At 36.9% G+C, this 27491-nt stretch overlaps 1 protein-coding gene across 2 annotated transcripts in view; it reads left to right on the top strand.

Annotated features, from left to right (window-relative positions):
• The window catches only part of LOC132114822 (fibrinogen C domain-containing protein 1-like), a 114001-nt gene that overhangs the window by 34940 nt on the left and 51570 nt on the right, over nucleotides 1–27491 (top strand). For both annotated transcript variants that reach the window (XM_059523166.1, XM_059523165.1), the window contains 2 exons: nucleotides 13645–13810; nucleotides 14104–14240. In XM_059523166.1, the coding sequence (XP_059379149.1) occupies nucleotides 13645–13810; nucleotides 14104–14240 (303 nt within the window). The remainder of the gene's footprint in view (nucleotides 1–13644; nucleotides 13811–14103; nucleotides 14241–27491) is intronic.

Below are 27491 nucleotides of genomic sequence, written 5' to 3' on the forward strand. Positions count from 1 at the left end.
TCATGGGAACTTTTTATTATTTATCACAGACTCAGAGATAACTGGATGGATTTCTCAGCCCAAGGGATACACTTGTCGTGGTTAGGTTGATGGGAGCTATAAACTGGTTTGCACACTCTCTCCTTGAAAACCTCAGGATAAATCTGAAAGCAAATATGAGGCCGTTGAGCGGAATTACAAGAATACCGAATGAAAGTTCTGAAGGGTAATTTCACAACTTAATTTCAGGTATACCATGATATCCTGAGCTCATATGATTAGATCTGCCTATAATCGGTTTACTTTCTACAGATGAAATTAAATTTAATATCTGCCCAGTGCTTACTAGAAAATAGTGGATTCGATCATGTTATGTAAATTAAGCTCAATTAAATCACAATAGGCATCATGTATTTTTACAGGTACAGTAATTGTTCATTTACAGAGACAGCTGTATGTAACCGACTGGTCAAACACTGTAGGGAAAATAGCCTTTTCTGTTTCAGTGTTTTGATATTTCTTTGAATCTTTAATATATTTTAAAATGTAGTTTATTCCTGTATTCCTTTGCCTATTCGGCAAAGCTGCAATTTATAGCAGCCATTACTCTAGTCTTATAAGATCCTTCAGATATCATAAATCTTAATATTTTTGTGGAAACTATTTACATTCAGTATTATTTGATGAACGGGACATTCAGTAGAACTTCATTTAGTTTAAATAGAAATATAAAAAAATTTTTTTTAAATGCCTTTACTGTCACTTTTGATAAATGCAACACATTCTTGATGAAAAGAAGTATTAATTTAAGTATTAATAAAGTTTTTTTTTTTTTTTTACTGAATTTGTATATATCTGAATATTTTGCAATAAACTTAAATTATGTTCTTAATTATCATTACTTCATGGAATTATTAATTTTTCCAATCATAAAACAACATTATTTCTGTGTTATGACTTTTCTGAGCTGTTGTTGTTGCATAATCCTAGCGCTTCTGTCTGCACTTTAATGCTAAACAAATAACAAAAGACAAAAGATTGCACACCAATCTTGACTAAATAAGTGTATCGGACCACATCTGAGTGTTGACCAAAACTTTATTGATGTTTTATTAAGTTTACTGCGTCCTTCTTCAATTAAAAAAAAAAAAAAACCTTCATAAGAGCTAAACAAAGCACAGCACGAGATGCACATTAAACTCTCTCTCTCAGCTGCATTACCATCAACATACAGCGAATTACATATAGATATACATATATACATTACATACATATTTAAACTTACAATAAATATGAAAATGTATACGAAAACAAATTAGAAGATTAATCATAAAGTATGTTACAATAAAGAAGGAATAATATACAGTGAAATGTTATTTTACATTTGTTTACTTTTATTTCTGTACCTGAAAACTGTTAAAACTACCTTAAATGAAAGTTTATTTAATATGTATATTTGTTCTGTTGTATTTGTTCTGTAGGCCTGCTGAATGCTCTCTCTCTCTCTCTTCATGTGTGTGACACAAAGTGACGGGGAGTTGTGCTATGGAGCCAAAAGAGTCTCAATAAAGATAAATGCACACACTACATTCATACATGCACACACATAATTCATAAATACACACACAGGATACACAAATACACACACAGGATACACAAATGCACACAGAATTCACAAATGTACACACAAAATTTAAAAAGCACAGAAGATTCACAAATGTATACAAAATTCAGAAATGCACACAAAATTCAGAAATACACACACAATTCAGAAATGCAAACAACATTTACAAATGCGCTCAAGATTCACAAATGCACAGGACGAGATTCAGACATATATCTTGATTTACAAACTGCTTGCGGTCTGTGAACTTCAATGCATTTGTGTGTGAATTTTGAGACTCCCCTGACTCGACACACAAATGCCTTTTTTTAAACAGGGAATGATCTGCAACCAATCAGATATCTCCCTTGTTTTAGCCAATCACAAGAATGCACCCCACGTGGGGGATTGTTTACTTATAAGCCAATCAGCGAACGACTCACTTTCCTCAGCGAACAACTCACTTTCCTCACGCAGCGAACGACTCACTTTCCTCAGCGAACGATTCACTTTCCTCACGCAGCGAACGACTCACTTTCCTCAGCGAACGACTCACTTACCTCACGCAGCCGGCGACCCACTTTGCGCAGCCGGACACCCACTTTGCGCAGCAGGAGACTCACTTTCCGCAGCCGTAGAGTCACTTTCCTCTCGCAGCGAACGACTCACTTTCCTCACGCAGCGAACGATTCACTTTCCTCACAAGTCATGCAGCGAACAACTCACTTTCCTCTCGCAGCGGACCACTGACTCTCTCTTCATGTAGGGACCGAATAGTATAATTAAAGTGACTTCTATATTGCATCCAAAAGAATATTTAGATATATTTAAATATTCAAAAATGTGTACATTTTTTTTTTACTTTCATTAAAATATTTCAATAAAATGAAATAATTGCCTATTGCAAATTTATGAATCCATGGTTATTTTTTTTTTTCTGCAGTCACTGGGCTATATGTATTGAGACATTTTTAAATTTATATTTTGTAAAAAATAATAAAAAATAAACCTGAATTGTAATCTAAACATCTGTATTTTCATACAATTTCATAAATAAGTAGGCTATAATATGCCGCACCACAGGCATATTGCGCTGTGTGAACGCGTTCATGTGATTGGCTTATAAGTAAACAATCCCCCACGTGGAGTGCGTTCTTGTGATTGGCTAAAACAAGGGAGATATCTGATTGGTTGCAGATCATTCCCTGTTTAAAAAAAGGCATTTGTGTGTCGAGCCAAGTCAGGGGAGTCTCAAAATTCACACACAAATGCAGTTAAGTTCACAGACCGCAAGCAGTTTGTAAATCAAGATATATGTGTGTGTGCATCAGAAATACATTTCTGAATCTTGTCCTGTGCATTTGTGAATCTTGAGTGCATTTGTAAATGTTGTTTGCATTTCTGAATTGTGTGTGTATTTCTGAATTTTGTGTGCATTTCTGAATTTTGTATGCATTTATGAATCTTCTGTGCTTTTTAAATTTTGTGTGTGCATTTGTAAATTTTGTGCACATTTGTGTATCCTGTGTTTGTATTTATGAATCATATGTGTGCATGTATGAATCCTGTGTGTGCATATGTGAATGTAGTGTGTGCATTTATCTTTATTGAGACTCTTTTGGCTCCATATTGTGCACCTTTACACTAGACGTCAAATAAAGGTGCATTGCACATCCATTGAGATGAACTGAAAATAGCACAGATAGCTTGACGGAGAGTGAAACTCTGAAAATGTATCTGTGCTAAATTTATGCTTAGCCTCCAGCTTACACACTGGCAAGTAAAATCTGAGAATTCATTAGCCATTGGCTAATATTTACATCATTTGGTCACCCAGAGTGAAGATTTAGTTGCATATGCGAGTGATTAACTCAAAATGTAGAGGGTTGCTGTATGTCACGTGACTTTCACTTTCACTTTCACTAAAGCATAATCAAAATACTATCTAATTTGATGCCAAAATTTCAAATTGGAGAGGAAGTGACAAATATCGGTATCAGTATCGTTATCGCTATCCACCAATAAGTGTTTGTTAAAATTAGTATTGATATCGTTATCCGCCAATAAGTGTTTGTTAAAACCTGTATATATATATATATATATATATATATATATATATATTTATTTATATAAACATACACACACAAACACAAACACACACACATTTGTTTTTGTGAAAAGTGGGGACATCCCATAAGCGTAATGGTTTTTATACTGTAAAAACTGTATATTCTATGGCCCTACACCTAACCCTACATGGGACATGGGTTATGTTCTCATAAGTCACCCTCTCCTTGTAATACCTGTGTCATACCCATGTCATTATACAAAGTTGTGTCCTGATATGTCACAAAAACATGCTCACACACACACACACACACACACACACACACACACACACACACACTTATAGAACTTTATATTTATTTATTTGTTTTTTTAATCAAATTTTGGAGTGTGGTTCTTCTCAAAGCTGGTTGTTTAAGTCCGTGGCTTAGATGGACAAAATGAAAGTAAATATTTGTCCTGAGCCAAGGCTGCTGAGAATTGGGTGGTAGGGGTGTTTGGAAACTCTTCTTTTTTGCAATTCCAGTTTTCGCCACTAGTGGTGCAGAAATCACATGCTCCACTTTTGCTCAATAGTAGACTGACTTCTTCCAGTGACAATGGAATTTCAGAGATGCTACGTAAATCTATCCTTAGGGAATCTTTGAGGGATGGATAAAGTTTTCTTTTGTGCATTCCAAGGTGCTAGCAATCTGACTCGACAGAAGCCCTGGATCATTAATGAGGTTGGCTGAATCCAGGCCTCCTTAGTCATTATCCAGTCTGAGTATTCCCGAGAAACTAGAACACAGTGAACAAAGTTACACATTGGAGTGAATATGTCACTTTTATAGCATTAACTTCCACAGAATGTTATCACTGTGTAACATCGCATGAGTCTGCATGCTTATAATCTTAGTGTTATACAGTGAGGTCCAAAACAGTGAGAACCCCATTGCATATACTCCTAAAATAAAGATTCCAAATAGATTTCACAGCGATGCCATAGAAGAACCCCCTTTCCAGTGAACAGCTTTTGAAAGAACCATTTTTAGTGTGAAGAACATTTTAAATATCTAAATAATCTTTTTCCACTTTAAAGAACCTTTAATGCAATGGAAAGGTTCAATGGATGTTAAAAGAATAGTTCACGTAATGTAATGCTACATTTCTCCAAATCTGTTCCCATGAAGAAACAAACTTATCTAAATGCTGGATGGCTTGACTGTGAATAGATTTTCAGCCAAGTTTAATTTTTGAATTATTCCTTTAAAGCTGCTCTAAGCGATTTTTGAAAAATGCTTTTGAACACAGACTGAGTCCCAAAACAAACTTGCACCCAATCAACAGTAAGGGGCGTGTCTAGTAATGATAGGAAGAAGAGAGCGCTCAGTGAGTGCACAGGACAGATATTAGCAGATCGACTATAGATAGCGAGAGATGGCAGATAAAAAAGATGAAAATTTTGGAGAAACAAAACATTAAAATGAAGGTTTATGATCAGGCAAGAGGTAGAACCTGCTTAAATATTGGAGCAGCTTTCCAGTGGTGGAGAGAACTCAAAGAGCGGAAGGGCATTGGACACAGAGGTTGCTTTGTTTCTTCTTAATAGGTGAGTTATGGTGATTTTGCTTTTTCACACAACTAATATGTGTTGGCTTTTGCTTGAATTTGCTGCAGCCGGCAGACATAGCAGATTCTGCCAGGGTTGTGAACGCACATGTGACAATGTTTGTTTGATGCTTTCGCAAAAATCTCTAAGTGCAGGGGTTAGAGCATAAAAAGGCAGCTGGGATGTGACATCTCCACCACATCTGATTGCTGGGGGGATGGAGGAGCTTGACAGGTTCTCCAGTACATACATTCTGGAGCAGTTTTAGCAAGCTGACACTAAACCGGGGCCTCTAAGTGCCCCTACCCTTTTGAGGACACAGGAGGATACCAGCTCCACACGAAGACTATAGAATCTAGCGAACGTGTTGGGGGTCACCCAGTTCTACAGATATCTGTCAGCGAGGTGCCACGAGCCAGCACCCAGGAGAATGCAACACTTCTAGTAGAGTGAGCTTGCAACCTGAGTGGGCAGGACACACCCTGTGCCTGATAAGCCAGGGTAATGGCATCTCCAATCAAGTGGGCCATCCTCTGCTTAGAGATGGCCTTGCCCTTCTGCCGGCTTCCGTAACAGAAAAAGAGTTGCTTTGAGGTCCAAAACCTTTGTGTCCAGTCTACGTACCATCTTAAGGCTTGGACGGGACAAAGCAAAGCTAGGGCTAAGTCTCCTCGGGGGAAGCACTTGCAGTTTTACTACCTGATCCCTGAAAAGGGAAGTAGATACCTTTGGCAAACATAGCCGGGCCAGGGCCTCAGGATTACCTGGAAGTTAGCTGGCCCATACTATAGGCACACATCATTGACCAAAAATGCATGCAGAGTTTTTATTGAGAGAAATTTAGCTCGACTGATTGCAAAGGCTTAAATGGGCCCTGCTGTAGTGTGTTGAGCGCTAGAGACAGGGCCCAAGAGGGTAAAAAGGGGGCTAGGGAGGATTTGACCTTCTCGCCCCCTAAGAAACCTGATGACCAGGTCATGCTTCCCTACCGACTTCCATTCCACTTGGTCATGGTTAGCAGCAATCGCAATGGCATAGACTTTAAGGGTGGAGGGAGACAGCCTTAGCTCCAACCCTTGCTGCAGAAAGGAAATTACGACCATGATCAGGCGTTTTCAGGGGTCTTCTTGGTGAGAAGAACACTACTCGATGAACAGGTTTCACTTCAAGGCATAAGTTTGTCTTGTAGATGATGGTCTCACTGAAGTGATGGTATCAACTAACTCCTGTGGTAGGTCACCTAGAAGCTTTCCATCTAGGGACCAGACATGAAGTTTCCAGAGGTCACTCAGCCATGAAGCCAGTGCTCCGGTCTCATATGAAGCAGCCCCAGCTGTGTAACTGCCGCTGCAGCTCCCATATGCCCCAGGAGCCTCTGAATTGGTTTCAGTGGGACTGCCCTACCCTTGAATGTATTCAAGCAGTTTAGCACTGACCGCGCACGTTCCACTGTGAGGTGAGTTTGCTCTTTTCCCACTTGACCCAAAGACCCATCTGGCTGAGGTGGCAGAGCACCAGGTCCCTGTGCTCACACAACTGATCCTGTGACCAATCGTTAAGATGATAATGCAAACACCTTGCTCTTAGAGCCCCTCTGCAACTTTTGGGAAGACATGGGGAGACAGGGACAACCCGAAGGGAAGGACCATGTCCTGATATGCATGTCCTTTGAATGTTAACTGCTGAAATGGTCTGTGGCCTGGATGGATCGACACATGAAAGTATGCATTCTCCAGGTCGATCGCTGCAAACCAATCTCAGGGACAGATCCACCCGTGAAACAGACTTGAGGGGACGCCAGGGCGAACTGAATCGCATAGCCAAGGCTGATGTTCCACAGAAGCTAGCGAGATGGGCTGGGTAGTGTTAGCCAGGCACCCAGATACTATATAAGTGGGAACTACTACTGAACCTGCAGTTGGGCAGCGAGGTGGAATGTAGAGACCCAACTTGAGCGCCTTGTGAGCGGGCCGAGGAGGGGTCTGAGTTTGAGGTGCAATTCTTACCTAGTTCCACAGTTTGGCAGAGTAGGGCCTTTGTTGACACTCTTGAACACTAGATTGCAGCAGAGGCAACGGAGCTCCGCCCCCCCCCCCGAAGGAAATGGAGCCTGGTCTGCAGCTCAGAGATGGCCGTCTTCCCACAATGGGAACATGACTCATCCGCGAATGCCACCTCTGTGTGTTTAATGCTCAGACACGTGAGGCAGCGGTCGTGACCATCACCCGGCGCTAGGTAACAACCACATCCAGAAATGCATGGGTGAAACTGCATCTTTAAAAAGACAATCCATCATCTTTACAAAGATTCACCTATGTATGCTCTTTTAGAGAAAAAAAAAATACTCTTTTAGGGAAATGCTCTTTTACGTGCTGAGACGCACGGGGGGAGATGGCCGCTTGCAGCACAACAGGGGGGGGCGCCGTCTGCCAACACAAGAAGCACCCTAGAGTGCATTAATTCGTCACACACGAAGTCCGTTTGGTAGGAGCAGAACGATGTTTTTCGCTCTGCTCGGAAGCGAAAAGCTAGTATGCGTTGCACCGACTGCCTTTTTATGATCACCCTGTGATCAGCAGCAACTGGATGCAATCATCGCATGCCAATATCCATTGGCTCGTTTAGTTTACACTCGAAGTAGATTGGTCTCTCTAAGCGAGATCCCAATTCATCGTGACTCGTAGTGACCAACTAAAAGGGAAATTAACTTCCATCTAAAAATTGAATAAATAATACATTTGTTTCCAGTATAAAGCACAAGTGCCTGCCTTCTGTCTACTTGTTGAGACCAGAGTGCTCACAACTAGGTCACTGTCACGGCTACAGAGTTTTCAGCACATCTGAGGTGGCAGGAGATCAGTAACGTGCATTTGGGGGAAGTAGTTTGCGCCTCACTATTCCACTTTAACAGCCTCTTAACACCCATGTTCAGTGTGTCAGGAAACCATAGTTTTATAAATAGCAGGTACCCTCTGACAATCTTTTTTTAAACCAATTTGGTTAGCAGGAGAGCACATTAGTCCTGCTACAGGACCTTATTAAAACTCTCTTGTTAATTATAAGTGTAGACTCATTAGATTGGTTGCCAGGGGAAATTGCTCTGTGAAGAGAGATGCTTGCAGCCTTTCTTTCTTTACAATAAACTTTTGGAAAAGAAACCACTTTCTTTTGCCCTTTGCTTTGGAAGGTGGTTGGAGGAAGGAAATGTTGACTCATCTGTCAGCCAGATTTTAAAATTAATACATGCTGACACTTTTCTCCTGGCAAAATCACATCTGTCGTCTGCCGCAAAACGCTAGGATGGTGTCTCGAATGAAAGATCAGTTTCGATGTAACTTACTTTTGTGATTGTTGTTAAGCCTGGACAATGACATTGTTGTAAATTATTTGATTATTTAATTATAATTTCACTCTGTCTTAAAAGAACCTTAAAATCTCTGAAAATGAACACTAAATGGATAGTGTTATTTAAAACCTGAGATGCAAAAAGATTATCATCATTAAAAAAAAATTCACTCATTTTACATTATAATTGTAGTATTTATAATTAAAGAACAACCAGAAAATAACATTCTGTCATAAAAAAATAATAAAATAAATAAATGAATAAAATAATAGTAATAATAATATTTGTTTATTATTTTATTTATTTATTGGAAGGCAGACTTTTCTTTTCTGTGTGACCTTTAATTATAAATATTACAATTTCTAATTATAATCTGGATTAAAATATCAAAGTATTTGAACACTAAACTCAAAATGTCAAAACTTAAAAATGTTTTGCATTAGAATACAAAATAATAAACCAGGTTGCATTTATTTTTTAAAGAAATATAACCCAAAAACACTTTTTAACCAAGACATTTAATTTATCAATTGGTTTCTAATGCAATAACATTCAAACATTTTAAGTGAAACTTACATGTTCAAAAATGAGCAATTACTTTTTAGTGCAATTTCTTATTATAATTTATTGGTAAATGTTGACGTTGACATTAAATAACTTAAAAGTGCCATTATCTGAAAGATATTATTGTAGAGAATTGAAAAATGAATGCACAGTCTATAGGAAATGTTCAGTTCACATGAGTGCAGAATCCTGTGTTTTCAGTCATTTGCATACTAAGATTTTTAAGTTTTGATGTGTCAGCAAGCAGCACAGTTTTTCCTTTTGGTCTCCTCCTGTTCGATTGTGCTTATTAATCTTTCGCCTTTGATCTATCATCAGTCATTTCCAAAGCTGAGAGCTGTGTTCCAAACTTGGATGCATACTCTGTTGGCAAGATTATTGATGATACAGAGTCTAGCAGAGGAAGCGTGTTCGAATATGTCTGTGATTAATGAAAGCCCCTCAAACAGGAAGCAAATTTCTTTTAAATAATGTTTATGCCATTGATGTCCTGGTCCAGCATGGATATGACAGATGGGCCAGACCACTTATTTTAAACAGGGCTATCTGTGTCTCTTTATCTGCTAAAATTCTTTGGCACGAGACTCTTAACCTTAGTTAATTTCCCCTTCATCATCTCTTATCACAGTTTAAGAGCAATGAACATATACAGACCTCGGGTAGAAGTGCAGTCAGTGGGCACTTATATGGCCGGTACCATGCTGTGACATTGGCTATGTTCAAAACAGCTAACTGCCTTCCTGCTCTTGCTATTTCTGTAGTATACGGTACAGGTACGTACTTTATTCTGTGCACAGTATTTTTCTGTTCGCATAAAATAACTGCATGACCTGCTGCATTTGCCTCATAAAACAGAGTTTGCTGAATATGTGTTGAATATGACATCCCACAATGCAGTGCGCTTGACGAGATGCTAGCAGATGCAATGTGATGATGAGGTCATATGGTGATAATGTTGTTTACATGCATATGATTTTTTTGATAAAAATTTAATTGAATCTTCTAGCATAAATGTAATCAGCACAATCTAAATATATTAAAAACATGCATGCTCATTTCCTCCATTTTTCTTCCGGAAATACTTAAGATGCACTTTTTGCAGTTTATTTTGCTTTAATTTTGAGCAGAACTTTAGCTAACTCATTAATTCTCATTCATGTTTTTAACATTAGTACAAGAGCAGGATGACTTTTCTTTTAACATATGAAATGTTTGAATGTCCTCCGCATTCCAAAATTTGTAACTATCTGTATCTAAAATCTCTTCCAATTATCTTTGTTTGGGCATGCACAGATACAATTAATGTACTGTTATTACTATTATTATTTTGAATAAAGTTCCTGAAAATTCCCAACATTTTCTGAAAGCTTCCAAAAAAATCCCGGGAGGTTTCCAAATTTCTGGAAAGTTTGCAAACCTATTTACAGTACAGATTTGAGCAAATTCTGATTAATATCAGGATATTCTGGTGCATGTACACAGTCTCAGAAACATTTAGCATGGAATAATGCCTGTTGTTTTTGTTTCAAATACTTTTTTTAAAACATACATATATGCAGTATAAAATACATTCTGTACAGCATTCAAGAAGTTGCAGGGTTCATTTCCAAACACAGCTATTGAAATTGATAGTTCAAGGTGAGTTTTGAAGTCATGGATCTTTTAATTGCTAGTTTCCTGCTGTGTGCTTTAATGAAAGTGAGGCAATGTTTAGAGTAGAAGTGGTGACTGAGGTATTGCGTCCCGTCGAGTGAATGCCAAGAGGTTCAAGACACTGGACAAATGGGTTAGTTAGAGGTAAGAGCATGGAGTGCATTGTACTTTGAGGGACATAATTTTTTTTATCATACACATTAGTTTTTTTTTTATGCTGAGCTTGCCACGTAATGATTGTTGCTATGGCAGCATGTTGAAGCAAATGAGTTGTCGAGAGCTGCGAGTAATAATGTCCCAACCATCCACACTGTGTGTCAGCCGTTATCAACTTCAAGCTAGTTCACACACACACCAACTCGAACTTAGATTGCAGTGTTGTCACAGCGACATATGTGCACATGCAGACTTGATAACGACACACTCTCAAAGAACTTGAAGCTCCATCTCACCCCAAAGGAGAGCTTTACGCTTTCGTGTGTCATAGGGCTAATTTTCGCTAATCGCCTACTGAGCTTCCTACATACTCAAGTGCCACGTTGATTCATGATGTTTGATGTTTGAGACACAAAGACCTGTCCTTGGAGAAAGGCAGTCAGTTTTCCTCACTCAGAATCAAGGTTTTTTTGGGGTTTTTTTTCAATGAGGTGATCTCAGCAGCTTTGCTGATGCAGGCAGTAAAGAGAGCTGTCTAGGAAACTCAAACCGAGTGGTTTCCAGACACACTGGCCTTGAGCCCGCAAAACTGAAGCGCTATCAGGGATGTGCAGCATAGTGCACCTGTTACTTTAATGCAGTACCGGGGACCACATGCTGATACAGGGACTCCATTGTTGTTATTGTTTAAGCCAGCCTTTTAGAAAAGGCCAGAGTCAACCAAAGCTCTGTTATAGTGGCACAGAAATGCTGAAAAAATCATGTCCAAACCGCGTATGATGCAACAAGATTTCAGCAGCAAGCAGTTTTTAAAAAAATTTATAATAATAAGAAATGTTTATTGAGCAGCAAATTTCTGAAGGATCATGTGACACTGACGCCTGGAGTAATGGCTGCTGAATAAATTACATTTGCAATAAATCACATTTAAATTACAAAATATACTCAAATGGAAAACAGATCTTTAAAATTGAACAAATATTTCATAATGTTGCAGTTTTTACTGTATTTTTGATCAAATAAATTCAGCCTTGGTGGGCATAAGAGTTTTATAAAGAATATTATACTATTTTGGGATCCTGGTTTAATGTTGTAAGTATAAAAGTATAAATTTATGTTTTTTTTGTAAAAAAAAAAAAAATATATATATATATATTTATATATATATATATACGTAATAGTGGTAGTAATAGTAATGATAATGATTTATATTTCATAATAGTTTTAACTAGTGGTGGGCATAGATACATTTTTTAAATCTAGATTAATATCACTGTAATATTAGAATTAATCTAGATTAAAATGGCTCACTTTAATTCTGCCAAAGACATTCAGAATATGTGTGCTCCCCAAATAAAATAATGACTAAAAGTAAGTCTTTGAGAACAGGTTTCTCAAGCCAGGTGGTGCATTAGACCAGGGGCTCATCTCCTGTTTCAAAAATGCATCACAAGGTGCTTTCTCAAGTGCTTGTGAAAGCTGTTAACGAATTCCACATTGCACAAGGTGCAAACAACCTTATGCCTGTTTTACACATACTCCGTCTGCAGTGCTTATGCGTTTCGTATTTTTTTACGCACCCATGTTAACGGATTCCAGCGTTCACGTGGTTGCGGTCCGTCAGAGCGTTCCAGGAGTGATGCGTCTGCAGCAGTGCAGCGATCGTTCACGGAAAGAATAGTGGACTGCAAATGTGTCATGTGTGAAAGCACAATGAGTATGAGTCCGTGCTGCTTCTGCACCACATACGTAACGCACACGGACTGCATACGCACTGCAGACGGAGTATGTGTGAAACTGGTGTGCATCTTGTCGAGGTTTCCATTGGGAAGCTTCTTAAAAATAAAAATTCCCTGAAGCAAACCCGGCGGCATCTTAGCTGCATCCATGTTAGCACGTCAAGTTTGATGTGGTAATTTCACAGTAGGCATACACACAGGTTTGAAGACTCGTTCTCGCCCCCTACAGTGCAATTCGGCTAGGTATAAATCCGCGCTAAAATATCAAGGTGAAAGTCATCATAGCTTGCGTAGTATAGACCCAGCTCCCAACCCAACTTTGAGAATAGATTAACGGAGATATTTTTTTATCGCCCGATAAGAGTCTCACGTTAACGCAGCACATTAACGCCGATAACGGCCCACCACTAGTTTTAACCAATAAATATGGTAATATATAGTATTAGAATTGTTTAAAAAAAATCTATATTAGAAAATAGTATTTTGGTAACATGTTTTAATGTTGGAAATATTTGAATTAATATGAGTGATTTTAATTTTAATAAAAAAAAGTATTAAAACCTTAAACTATAAATACAATAAATTATAACAATACTAAAATGATTATATCCATATTTAAATTTTTGTTCAATAAATTATAATACAAATATACTTCTTTAAACATCAACACATACAGTATTTAGTTTGTGTGTGTGTGTGTGTGTTTGTGTGTGTGTGTGTGTGTGTGTGTGTGTGTGTGTGTGTGTGTGGAGGGGGGGGGGGTATCTACAAAAACCTGTGAATCAAAATATGTTTCACTTTGCGCTATAACAACATTTTTGTACTCTAAAGGATTTGTCAGGCTGATTTAAACATACAAGTATGTGACTCTTAAGAGCTTCAGTGAAAGAAATGGATCGTGTCATCCTCTTTCCTTTAAACTTTCTTCTGCTTTCTCTCTCTCCAGCTGCTGTCAGAGAGCCAGATCAACATGGTGAAAGTGGTGAACTCTGTGAGCGACGCACTAAGCTCCATGCAGAAGGAAACCGGAAACATCAAGAGCCGTCTCAAGGCAGATCTGCAGAGGGCTCCGGTACACAGCATCCGGCCCAAGGGCTGTGCCAGTGGAGAAGGTAAAAAATAAATTAAAAAAACCTTCTCATTAGTCACATATTCTCAAGTCTCCAGCCAGCCCTAATGAGCCCTAGAATGGTTTCATACCTATTCCCTCGTAATCTTTCTAGCAGTGTGAAAGAAACATGCCACTGCTTAGACAGCTGGCTTGAGATGACAGATTTGAGGTCTGAAGCTTTCTTGTCTTACGCCGTACCTCGAAAGGGTTTCTCAAAAAATGAAAAAACAGATGCAGTTATGGTTTGGCATGGAATGTAGATTGATGATGCTGGCATGTTGTATCTTCTGGCAGGTTCCAGACCCAGGGATTGCAGTGACATCTATGCCAGCGGGCAAAGAGAGGATGGTATCTACTCTGTGTTCCCCACACATTACCCAGAAGGCTTTCAGGTTTTCTGTGACATGACTACTGATGGGGGCGGATGGATGGTGAGTCGCACACTTTCCAGCATCATACATTACGATGGTAGCTCGGAGTGATATTCGGACATTTTTTCCGGTCACCACTGAGCTGTTTTTTTTTCTCCAAATATATCTGAATTGACTGAACAGCCGTAGGAATAAAAATCACTAGTAATGAGTCACTCTATTAGACATTGACTTGTTAAGTGTATAATCCCACGCATTAGTAAGCAGGTCACAGATACGAGCATGAACGCATTTGCATGCACAAACACGCTTCAAACTGATGTTTCACAAGTGTACAGTTCATTACAGCAGCTGCATACAGAATAGACAGAGCAAACTATCTTTTCCGAGGGCATTATCTTAACATTCGATGCATGCAGGAATGTTTTAATTTCCTGGTCTTTTGAATAAAAATAAAGATGAGACATAGGGAAGGCAGTGTATGTCATGAAATGATAGCAGTGTGTCAACCGGTAAAGATTCTGCTGTGCCACTTATGCTGAGCTATATGCATTTAAAAGAGTCAGACGAGTAGAAAACTATAGAGGACTCTCTATGAATATGTCACAGACAGGTGCTTCCAGCTTTTTGCATTTTAGTTATGGTGGTTTTGCACTGACTTACTATTCAGTTGTTATTTTAAATCTTATAATTTGGTTTGAGTTAGAATTCTCTCAATTTAATTCTTGATGTGATGCTCAGGTTTTGAATAGTTGCATTCTTCGAAGTTCATCTCAGAGTTGTTATCATAGCAACAGGTCTGTAAGCTCAGGTTTATAGAGTGTAAACAGAATTAGATTGTGGCTTATAAACAGAAGTGATACTGAAAGAGCCTGTTCAATCATGGACAGCATTAGGAATTATTTTTATAATTTGAAATTTGTGATTTTAATTTAAAAAAAATTTTTTTTATTAAAATGTTAAAACGATTAAAATGTTAATATAAATAATTTTTATCAAATTTATTATCATTTTTACATTTTTATATTTCTATTTTTAGTTTTAGATTTTTTGTTATATGCTTTTAATAAAATAATACATAAACTATTTTATTCGTTTTATATTTAGCTTTACTTTATTTCAGTACTTTATTACTTCAAATGCAAAATAAATTAACATTTATTTTATATATTAACTCATGCATGAGTTTTTTTTTCTGTACACAAGAATTTATAGCCTGTAGCACGCTGTGTAAAATTACTTATACAGTGCTATGAAGTGTTGATAATACTGCTCAACACAAAAACGACAGGTATTTAATAACGTGAACAGTCTTTAGCACCATTATTAAAGAGTCAATTTTGTAAATTTGCAGTTACAGTGGCACACCGATGATTGCTTCAAGGGGGCATGTTTCCAGTTCTTGCTTTTCAGACACCAAGTTCAGTCTTCTTAAAAATGGTTTAATCAATTCACAGGGATGACTTTGTGCGCTTGTTGAGCAGTACTTCTTTATAAACAAGTGGCTTCAGATCTTGTATTCTCTAAGCATATGAAACAGAAAAGCACTTTGTTTTAATTTAATTTAGTGCTATTAATTGTAAAACTAACTGATTAGACTATGTGAAACATATCTGATAATGAATAATTAAAAGACTGCTGTTACTGCCGTATTCTCGTTTGCTCTGTGTCCTCAGAGAAGATCCTTTGAACAATACTTGGTGAACATCACAAGCTTTACACAAGTCTGTTTTTGTCTATATTATTTTGTCTATGCTATTGAGATATTTCAGGGTAATACATTGAGCATCCTGATAAAAACACAGGCTGACATCTGCAGTAAAGGGAAAGAAGATATTTGATGAAACAACTTCTGGTATGGTAATTAGTCTCTTAATGTATTTTGTTAAGGTCAGTTAAGGCAGATTGGGCATGGTACAGAGTTTTATGAACACAGAAATGCCTCAGTTCCGTATTTTCATATTTGCTTTCAGTGGCTTATATACATGGTGTTTAAAAGGGTGACATATTGTATTCCCTGATTACAGTCATAGCTGCTTGGCGGCAGCAAGAGCATTGGCTTAGCACGTCATCTTTCACTTCTAAGCGTGCCGAGAGTGCTGGGAATCTGAAGAGCTAAAAAGGAACTCTTACAGAGAATTAATAGATCCTGCGCCACTATTCATCATCTGCGGCCTCCAGCGGTTTTTGATGAGGATGTGGGGCTTTTCTGCTGGTACTGGAGTACTGTAGATCAGGCTGTGTTTAGATGGGTCACGGAGATGGGTGATGGCGGAGGGGCTGTAATTTCACATGCTCGGACATGCACACAATCCCTGCCATGGACATTCACAGCAGTGAAATAAGCTGTCCTCTCTCTGCCTCTCCACACGCTTGGTCTCTGGTGTTTTAGTAAAGGAATAGTTCAGCCAGAAATGAAATTACGTCATTATTTACTCACCCTCATGTCATGTTTAGTGTTCCTTGGGCAAAACAACTACACAGTTTTCATTTCTGATTGCACTGTTCCTTTAATGTGCTCTTGTATGGGCAGAAAGACATAGGCAGAGAGGGTCAAGGGGAGAAAGTACACATAGGGGTGATAAAAAATAAAAGCTAGAATCCTCTGAAACTACAAATGACAATGGCAGACTGTGGTTAATTGGAGCAGATACTTCATTTATGCAGTTGTATAATGAATAAACATCTGGAAGGCAGCTGTGGCTGTCAGCTACGTCTGGAATAATGTCCCTGTTCTACCTCCGTGAGCACACAGGTGCATTCCGCCCCCAAACAGCGTTCCTGAACACCACTTTCCTAAATACTCAGTTAAATCGACCAACTGCAAAGCACAGGCTGTTTGTTTCGGTTTGTATGTTTTCATCAGCTTAATACAATCTACTACATAATCTTCACCCCAAAAGACTTTCTGTCAGCATACTGGTTGGGAAAAATTGGTGTGACATGACCAGTGTTGGGAAGGTTACTTTGGAAATGTAATAGGTTACAGATTACAAGTTCCCCTATTTAAAATGTAATAGTAGTGTAACTTTTTTAATTACTTTAATAAAGTAATGTAACTAATTACTTTTGAGTACATTTTTGATTACTTTTATAAATTTCTAATGAATGTTAATTTGCAACTGTAAATCATCTTCAACCATTTTACACCATGCAGGTTTAACCTTACAGTAGTGCTCAATACTGTCAGACTTTCACCATCCTTCATCACTTAAATTAAGATGATCACATTTGAACACATCCATCACACAATCAGACTTTACTTAGAGATTGATCTGAAGTTCAAAGCAGATTTAAAATCAAAAGAAATAGTTTATAGATACTGTTTTTGAAACCAAATCTTTGCATAACTACAGGCATCTAACTGCATCTAACAATGGTTTGGGGAAAAATAGTTAATAAAAAAATAAAAGCATATACATCAACTCAAATACGTTTATCTAATAAGCATGTGTCCTATTTTGTGTACTAAACTCCTGAAACACTGCTGTCTCTTTGTATATGATATGATGATAGTTTCTCAAAATAAGTAAAAAATGCTCATGAAGTGACTGTTCTAGAGATTAATTTCCATGAGGGGCGGACTGGGGAAAAAAATAGGCTGGGAAATCTCACACTGATGCACCCACAACCCATTCTGAAACATGGACAACATTATTTTGTGTATGGACCTGACATGAAAAAGATTTGAATCCTTAGGTTGGGGACTTGCAACGTAATTAAGAGTTCTCTCCTGAACTGCACCTTCACTTCCATTATCCACCCATCTCTCTCATGACTTTAATACTGAAGATTTTTATTTGACTTTTACCATGTTTTGTAAGTGCAATTTAGTTTTTTTGGCAAATGAATTACCACTTGTATTTATTTTTACTACAAATTCCATAATTAAACCACGGTTAGTGCCATACCATAGGCTATATTAATTTTCCTAAGGGTTGTGTTTTTGTATCCACTAGCTCCCCCTAAACCTATGATAAAATATGATGATTTGTCTGCTAACTTACTACTTTTGTAACATTACAAAAGATAATAATGACGTCGTTTATACAGTATTTTGAGTGATTGCGAGCAATGTGCTGCTGCTGCTTGACTAAGTAAACAAAGACAAAACTACATTAGCATATTTACAGATGAAACTGACCTGCACCTGAAACCCTGAACAGAAGTGTCGCTTCTCTGCTCCAGCTGTGCGCTTACACAGTTCACTCCGGTCTCTCTCTCGCATTGATTACTCGGAGTCTGATCCAAACCGTTCGGCGGAGGCGCAGAAAACGCGCGAGCCCAACCATTGCCAGTCACGACTAACCGATTCATGATTTATTAGAGATTTAATTATCGAATGGCGGATTCGGAAATAATCGCTTTAGTATATTCGGCCTGCATTTATACAATAACAATATTAAAGTAGAAGGCCAAATCGTCTGCCAGGCCACCGGGAATAATCCCGGTTCTCCCGATGTCCAGTCAGCGCCTGATTTCCACAGGAAATCATTTTCAGTCTTTTTGCGGCTTAATATTCACAGACATCAGTCCATATCGGGTTTTGATTCAAGTGTACTGACCTACTTTTGATTTATTCGTCCAAAATGTGGCATATTGCGTCCGCGTTATAGGCTGAATTCCATTGACTGGATTCTACGAATGCGTTTTCCGCGTCTCGGAGATTATGGGCCATATGTCTTAGTGCAATTTGGGAAAGAAATAAGCTGTATGTGGATGTGTGTAAATATTCAAATGTAATCCTCTTTGTAATCATTACAATTTTCATAAGTAACTGTAATTTAATTACTCATTTTTTCTTAGTAACTGTAACTGATTACTGTTACATTTATTTTGTAATTAAATTACGTAACGCCGTTACATGTAACTAGTTACTCCCCAACACTGGACATGACTCAGTGTGATGTGAACCACTGTTGGAAGCTTGTGAACAGAATCTCAATGTCTATGCAGAAGTGAGGAAACAGAACTTCACGTCCTCACACATTCCATCAGCTCACAAAAGTAGCACCTTTCTATTTCATGTTTTTTTTTTCATTTGAATGAACTGTTCTGACACTTGAAAGCATCCGTGCTTAGTTTGTGAATTATACAATGGTTGTTTTTAAAGGAATTTCTGTTGTTAATTTTCACACACAGTCTGTTTAGATTCACCTCATGTAACCTGGCTTGTCTATGTACCCTTATAACAGCATGGTAATGGTTATTTTCAGTGTTTTCTATTCATTCAACAATGATATTCTTATTCTTCTGTTCCCACTGAGCTATAAAGCAGGTTCAGACTGATAACTCATATGTTCAGGGCTGATTTCTGTAGTATTTTAATAAATTAATTTAAACAAACCGATTTTAAACCATTGAGAGTGGGGCAATAGAGTAATTAATTGTCTGTTTGTGATCTTCGTATGATTCTGCAGCACCTAGCCTTTCATCACAGTCAGTTTAAACTGTAAGCTAAAACTGTCAACTCAGCTCAAATGTCATTTCTTTTGCCACTGTACTGTAGATACAGTAGCACTGCAGGAAACACTGCAAAATTTTATTACAGCGTTCATCCACATACAGACAACCAAGTACCATAAATGGAGCTGAAAGTTATAAAAATCATTCAGTTTCAATATTGGGACCCAAAAATGGACCCAATTTTTGATTCCGATCATACATCAGCCCCACACCTCTGCTGTTTTTTTAATAGCTAGTGATCTCATTCAGCACTGTCAGATGGTGCAGCTGACATTAGGATCTTCAAAGCTCATTTAACACTGAGGGTGGCATACTGTTTCCTCCTCAATCACCCCCTAGCACTTTTTCAAGAAATTCTGATTATTTTGCACTTGAATGCATTGATTTGTTTCCTTTTGTAATATTTCCTCTCTGTCAGAAGCTTTCTTGTAGTACTATTTGTCAAAAATAACAATGCACTCCCAGGCATAAAAATGCCTCAAATATTGGAAACCAGAGTCCCCTGAGGCATTTTAATAAGTAGTGCTGTCCTCCTCTGTGCTTTTTCAAACTTTTTAGTTTTTGGGACACGTAATGAATTGCTTTTATTTTTAGGAGAGACATAAAAGTGCTCCGGATGTGGTTCTGTCGTTTTTGATTAATATTTTCTGCCTTTTAATCAAGACATTTAAGCTGATTTTAAAGGGGTCATGAACTGATCAATCAGAATTGATCTTTTGACATATAAGAGGTTGTTGTACTAAAAACATCCCGCAAGTTTCAGAACTCAAAACTTTCTTGTTAATCTAAAAACATCTTATATTAAAGCCAATCTGCCAAAACAACAGCTTGTGGAATGTGCCACCTTATGAAGTAATAGTGTGGCTAAACCCCGCCAAAAAAATTTTGTTTTTTTGATGTAAAAAATCTTGATAACATTAAAAGTGAACCTCAAAGAACAGTACAAAATAATAAAAAGGCAGTTCATGACCCCTTTAAAATGAAAATTGTCATCATTTACTCACCAGCAAATTCTTGTGAACAATTTTCTGTTCTTTGGAAAACAAAAACCGAAATGTAATATTTTGACCAGTGTATGAATAATGTAATCCATGCAATTACAATAAATGGCTTCTGGAGCTTTCAAACTTGCAAAAACACCATAAAAGTGGCCTAGACATATTGTGCTCTAGTCTCCTGAAGCCATGCTATTCAGAAGACATAAATATGAAGTCATTATTTATTAATAGTGTTTTCCAGTGAGCTATTAACCACTCTGGCTGAGTCACTGAGTCAGATTTGTAAAATAATCACTCAGATCAGTTTTGTGATCTGGGTCAATGAATTTATTGAAAAGAATGATTCATTCATGAATCTGACATGCCCACCTTTCTCATGAGCTCTCATAAGGGTTTGGCATGACTTGAGAGTGTGTGCACACTCTGTTGGTAGATTAAATGTTGTGTTCTTTTGAACCAGAGGCAGAACAGTGGACATTAGTTGCTTTTTCTTTAAGCGTGTAAGAGTACACACTGCCCTTGTTAGAACACACCACCAGAGTAATTGAAGAAACTAGAGCAGACCTTCAAGCGGCCTCCACGCGGTTCATGAATCTTTTTTTTTTCCTAAAGACTTCAGTCGACGGAGTCCATCAAGAGAAAGCTTTTTGAAAGATGGCCTGACACAGACGGCAATCAAAGCATCTGAGAGGAAATTGCACCAGCGATGGCATCTTACTTTGTTGGCAGGGGAATGAAACATATCAATCTAATTTCAATTGAAACTCAGAAAAAGTTTCAACCGGAGCCCTGCCGCCCACTCCCAAACTCCCACAACTTAATCGTCCCTGCTTTGCCGTCTCTGGTCCTGCCCCGGATCTCCACTAATTGCTGTATTTTTCTCCCCTTGTAACTCTTTAGAAGCAACTCTGGAGATGTGGAGATGGGGGAAAAAAGGGGTCGGTTTTTGATGGCAGATCTTAAAAGGTGATGAAAGTTGAAAGTAACATTATTGCCAGAGGGAGAAAAGTCTCAGCATATCTTTCTTTTTCTTTTTCCATCTTGACGGTTTGAATTTTGCATGACCACTAAAGGTCTGGAGGTCTAACGATTCTTGAGGTTGCTCTATTTATATTCAGGCAGTTAGCGCTACCCCTAGGTTGTTTCAAAATGGCTGGGTGTCCCGCACGCCACAGCGGCAGACAGGTTTCTCTCTGGCATTGATCTTAGCAGAGAGTAATGATTTCTCATGATTACAGACAAGCTGGAATTGTAAGGCTGGTTTCAAAGGGGAAAGAAAAATGCATTATTCTTCATGCAGATTGCTCTGTCTTTTTATGAAAATTTCAGGTGTAATCAAAACACTCTGGAAAAAGCATTATTTCCTGTAATATAATTTCCTATTTTTTTAAAAGCGGCCTGTTGAAATGAAATACTTTATCTATTATAGATTGCCAGAGGAGGGCACATGAAGTAACTCTGTTGAAATATTTACCTCTTCTGTAAAGCGTATCTTTATGTGCGCGCTGTCGGACCTCAGATGGTTTTGTTTTTGTTTTCTTCTCTTGGGTTGTGGTTATTACATGGGTCACTCTCAAAGAACACATACATTTTCATGCAACTCATTGGATTTCTTCAAGCTCCCAGTGGGACTAATGTTTTATGAAATTTGTGAATAAGCCTTCACATGTTTTTATTTCCTAAAAAAAAATAAAAATCTTTGCTATTCATCGATCTGTTCTGTAACACTTTGGGCCTTCAAGAAGTATTTGCAATTCTGTTAAGTTATCTCTCTCTTTTCTCAGTGGTTTATGTGTTTGACACACCTACTAACAATTTTAATTATCATATATATATAATTCATTACCATATATATATATATATATATATAATAGACTGTTATTTTAAGCTGTAATAATATTTCACAATATTAGTGTTTTTACTTTGTTTTTTATTAAAGGAGTCATATGATGCGATTTCAGTTTTTCCTTTCTCTTTGGAGTGTTTCAAGCTCTTGGTGCACAAAAAAAGATCTGTACATTTGTAAAATACAAAAGTCTCAAATCCAAAGAGATATTCTTTATAAAAGTTAAGAGTCAACCACTCCAACCTAAAACTTCTTAATATTAAATATGTGTCTTTATAGATTAATACATTTCAGATGGCCTGTGTTTTAGTGGTTGATTTTTCCATGACTGTTAATGCAAATTAAAATGATACGACAAATGAATCAATTGAATCATTCAGTGAACCCATTCGTTCAACAATACAGACTCATTCAGGAATAATACATTTGGATTCATTTAAGGTGAGCCACTGAAGCATTAAAACAGTCGATTTGTTAAAAACCTTGATGTATTCAGGTGTTAAACTGTGTCTGTATGTAAATCCTGTATATATTAAGGATGTTTAATACCCATTTGTGAGGCTAAATCAGTAGAGGGTAAGTGTTCATTAAAATTAATGGTACCATCTGCAATCCTCCAGCAATTTTACACCCTCTAATGTGTTTCTAATATGGTCAAAAGTATATGGACACCCAAACACCATCCCTATAAGTGCTTGGAATCCACAGACATTTGTGCTCAATCTGTAATAAAATCAATAAATAACTTCAAAATATGTTTTTCAACCATTATTCCTGTACTAACTTATTCTGGCCTTTTATGTGATTCTCACAAAACTGAATCCAACATTATTCTAATAGATGTATTTGCCTCTCTTATTCATAAAGAGAATTAAAAATCAACTTTTATACCCTTGCGAATACATTTTAGCACACAGTGATTCTCCTAGCATAGCTCATAACTCATATGATTAATGTGGTCCAGATAACAGGAGAACGCCTATGTTAACCTTGAGAATTAGAGGGTAAGCCCTTGAAATCTGGCCCCATTTATTGTGCTTTACAGATTCCCTCTTTGCTACATGACCTTCACCTGAGATATTTAGTTTCAGAAGACATTTAAGGCATATCAAACTCCTCGGCTACACTGCTCATACTATTTATGTGCCTTATATGGGGTTGTGTATATAGTATTCATATTGCAATATTTGTGGTACTGTATTAAGTAAGGGCAAGAAAGCAGAGCGCAGCTGGAATCCAAACGAGTTTGTCACAGATGCGATCCTTCACGGCACGACTGTCTTTTACTGATTCTCTGGTGTTGGAAGTCTGAATGCCCATTGCCACAGTTCAATTTGAACCACATTAGAGGGTGTAAAATCGCTGATGGGTTGCAGATGGTCCCATTGATTTTGATGGGGACTCAGCTCTCCTCTGATTTATCCACACAATCTGCATATTAAACATCATTAATCTGTATTTACAAAATTATGCCTGGAGTTTATCAACCTTTCAGCTATTGACTAAATGTTTACTGCTGTAATTTTAAACTGAAAATGATTTAGAAATTACTTGAAATGATGGCACGTCTAGCTCATAAAGATCAAACCATTTTTTAGCCATCATTTACCTCATATTAATATTCCAGCTTCAACGATCTGTTTAGAAAAAAATGTAACACTTAAATCTGGTTTAATGGGATATTTTGTGTCACAACTTGATCCATATTAAAATATTTATCAGAGATAGTCAGGTGTAACATCCTAAAAATCAGTTTAGACCAGAAAATTTCTATATAATACAGTCCAAAAGTTTCGAGAGTTGTAGTGGTAATTTTGTCAGCAATTTTTATTTTAGTCTTAGTCTTGTGTTATATTGTCCTTGTTAGTTTTTATCAAATTTAGTCAACCTTATCCTATTTCATTTTAGTCAAGTTTTAGTCAACTAAAAGTCTCAACATTTTAGTCTAGTTTTAGTCCAAGAAAATCTGAAGTATTTTAGTCTAGTTTTAGTCCAAGAAAATCTGAAGTATTTTAGTCTGAGTTTAGTCAATGAAAACATGACATTTTAGCAAAAAGATTATTGTTAATGAACTGTACAGTATTCATTTTAGCAGCCATTTTTAATTTAGTATTAGTTTTACTCAAATGTACATTTTAGTTATCATATTTAGAAAACCTTGTCCTGTTTTTGTTAAGTCAAGTTTTAATCAATAATCTTTTTCATTCTATATAATGGTTAAACTGACTAGAAATATTTTTTCTCTAAATTCTAATCGTAATGATTGTTGTCATTTGAGAAATTTACTTTTGCATTTCAGGTATTGCACTTTCACCAGTAAGCACGAATCATTAGAATGTGGACATACACATGGTGTATTTTACCTTATCTAGTGTTCTGATTTATTATAGGCTTTTTATTATAAAATGTAATAACAGAGACTTATGTAATTTCTCTGTCTACATTATGAAAACAGTTAAAACAAACGAAAAATATTCTAACAGTGAAATTTATTTTCCAAATGGCAATAGCCTATTTCTCTTATTAAAACAACAGATTAGAACTCTTGATATCTGGCAACTGCTGTCATGAGAGCTCGCGTAGTAGAGGCATTTAGAGCAGTCCGCAATTAGCCTTTCGCCGAGCCCCGCCCCCCTTAGTTACTGTTGCTGCTTCCGACAAACAAATGGTCAAACATGACCAGCGTGACAGATTGCCATGACGGGAAGAGGTATACCCGTGCGTGTCAGTGACCTTTTTTGCAGATAATAGTAATACCTCCGCGATATACTCCTAACTTTTAAGGCCCGATTACAGCTCTATTCTAGTGTCCGATTTACATACGCTGTGGGCACACCGCTTCACCATCTTGCTTGGAGTCAAAGTTTGTCGGAACTGCCTCACATAGTAACGGTTGCTATGATGTGTGATTGGACAATGGCCGTTTTGGGGGAGGGGCCGGCGAAAGGCTAATTACATTTTGTCTCCATTTTTTGACGAAAATAAAAATAGTTTTTTGGTAAACGTTTTATCTTTTTGAATACATTTTAGTCTCGTCTTATTTTGTCAATGAAATTGCATGTTGATATTCTTAGTTATTTAATTGACTTTATTGTCGTCTCATCATTGTCTCGTCTTAGTCAAAGCTCGTCGACTAACATTTTTCGCCATAATCTTCGTTAACTAAATTAACACTAGGGTGTTGGTAGGGTTTTTGTTTTTGAAATTCTCTTATGCTCAACAAGGCTACATTTATTTAAAAATGCCGTAAAAACTGTATTGTTTAGAAATATATATATATATATTTTTTTTTTTTTTTTTTTTGTGGAAACCGTTAGGTTTTTTTTTCAGGATTCCTTGATTATAGAAAGTTCAAAAGAACAACATTTATTAATTTAAAAAAAAAAATGTTTTTTTGTATCAATGTAAAAGTGTTTAGGGTCACTTTTGATCAATTAAATGTATCCTTGCTGAATTCATGTATAAATCTATTTAAAAAAACAATCTTACATGCTGACTTAAGTGATGTATGTACCATGAAATGAAAGACCTTCCGCTATGACAATCTTATCCTGTGTGGCCACAGGAGACATGTTTGAGAAACGTAATTAAATCACTTGTGACTGATGGTAATGCCTGGTGTAAACAAGCCTGAAGTTAAAATAGTTTTGTTTAAAACAGTTTGAACTGGAGTGAAAAGGGGACTTTTCAATGATGACACTGCAGAGCCTGACAAACTTGAACCATGAAGCAGAGCGGAATAAGCATGTATGATCCTGAATGAAGGAATCCTTTTTTTTCAGACTTGCAAGTTTTCCCGTCAGTGGACCTCCTTACTTCAAAGTGTGTTATCTGCACAGGCCCAGCCCGGATTAAGGGCTGACTTGATTAGGTGTGAAATGGCTCTTTGGCCTCCAAGAACCCGGCCCTTTGAAGTGTCAGTGTGTTTTCTGTACAGTATTGTGTGTTTGGATCAATTTACACTCTCACAGTGAAAGACAATGTCAGAATAATGGCTGAATTTACTCTGCCTGGAAGTACAGCTCGGATGCCAGGAACTTTTTATTTTGTGTTTTACACTATATGGAGTGTCATGACCCCCTAGAGGTGTAAAAGTTATTTGTAGCCATCTTAATTTTGTGCCTTTGTGACATTTTTGGGACATGTTTAGTTAGGGACTGTGAAATTCTGAGATTGTGGGATGTACTATAGCATATCTTTTTATTTTATAGACTTTATAGCTGCAGATTGATTGATTGATATCTGTCACATCTGAGTGAATGTTAAGTGAATTTCAATTTGTAAAATTAAAATTAAACCGATTTTGTCACCTCAGTCAGTAGATCATAATTTGCTGTTCTGTTCATATTTTGGCATATTTTCTCCCTATTTTCATGTTTTATGTATTTATTTGTATTTAATTTTTGCCAAACATTTCAGCGGCTTAAAAATCACAGAATTATTACTGGTGTTCAAGCTGTTGTTTTCCTACCAAAATCCATGTCATTTCCAGCATCTGTTCAAACCAAAGTAGTGAAATGATTTAAAATTCACCCTCTATGTTCACTTAGTGGAAAAACTGGATGAAAGAAAATAAAGTTGTTTGATTTCCTTCTTTTAGAAAAGTGATTTCCATAGTGATTACCAAAAGTTTGGAAACATTACTATTTTTAATGTTTTTGAAAGAAGTTTCTTCTGCTCATCAAGCCTGCATTTATTTGATCAAAAATACAGAAAAAAATTTAATATTGTTATATATTATTACAATTTAAAATAATTGTTTTTAAATTTATTATACTTTAAATTATCATTTATTTCTGTGATGCAAAGTTGAATTTTTAGGATCATTATCACATGATCCTTTAGAAATCATTCTAATATGATGATTCATTATCAAAGTTGGAAACAGTTCTGCTGCTTAATATTTTTTCAGAACATGTGATACTTTTTTAGGATACTTTGATGAATAAAAAAAAAAAAAGAATCTATGTTTTTAAAATATAAATATTTTGTAATAACAAT

This window comes from Carassius carassius, chromosome 34 (assembly GCF_963082965.1).
Source record: "Carassius carassius chromosome 34, fCarCar2.1, whole genome shotgun sequence".
Lineage (NCBI taxonomy): Eukaryota > Metazoa > Chordata > Actinopteri > Cypriniformes > Cyprinidae > Carassius > Carassius carassius.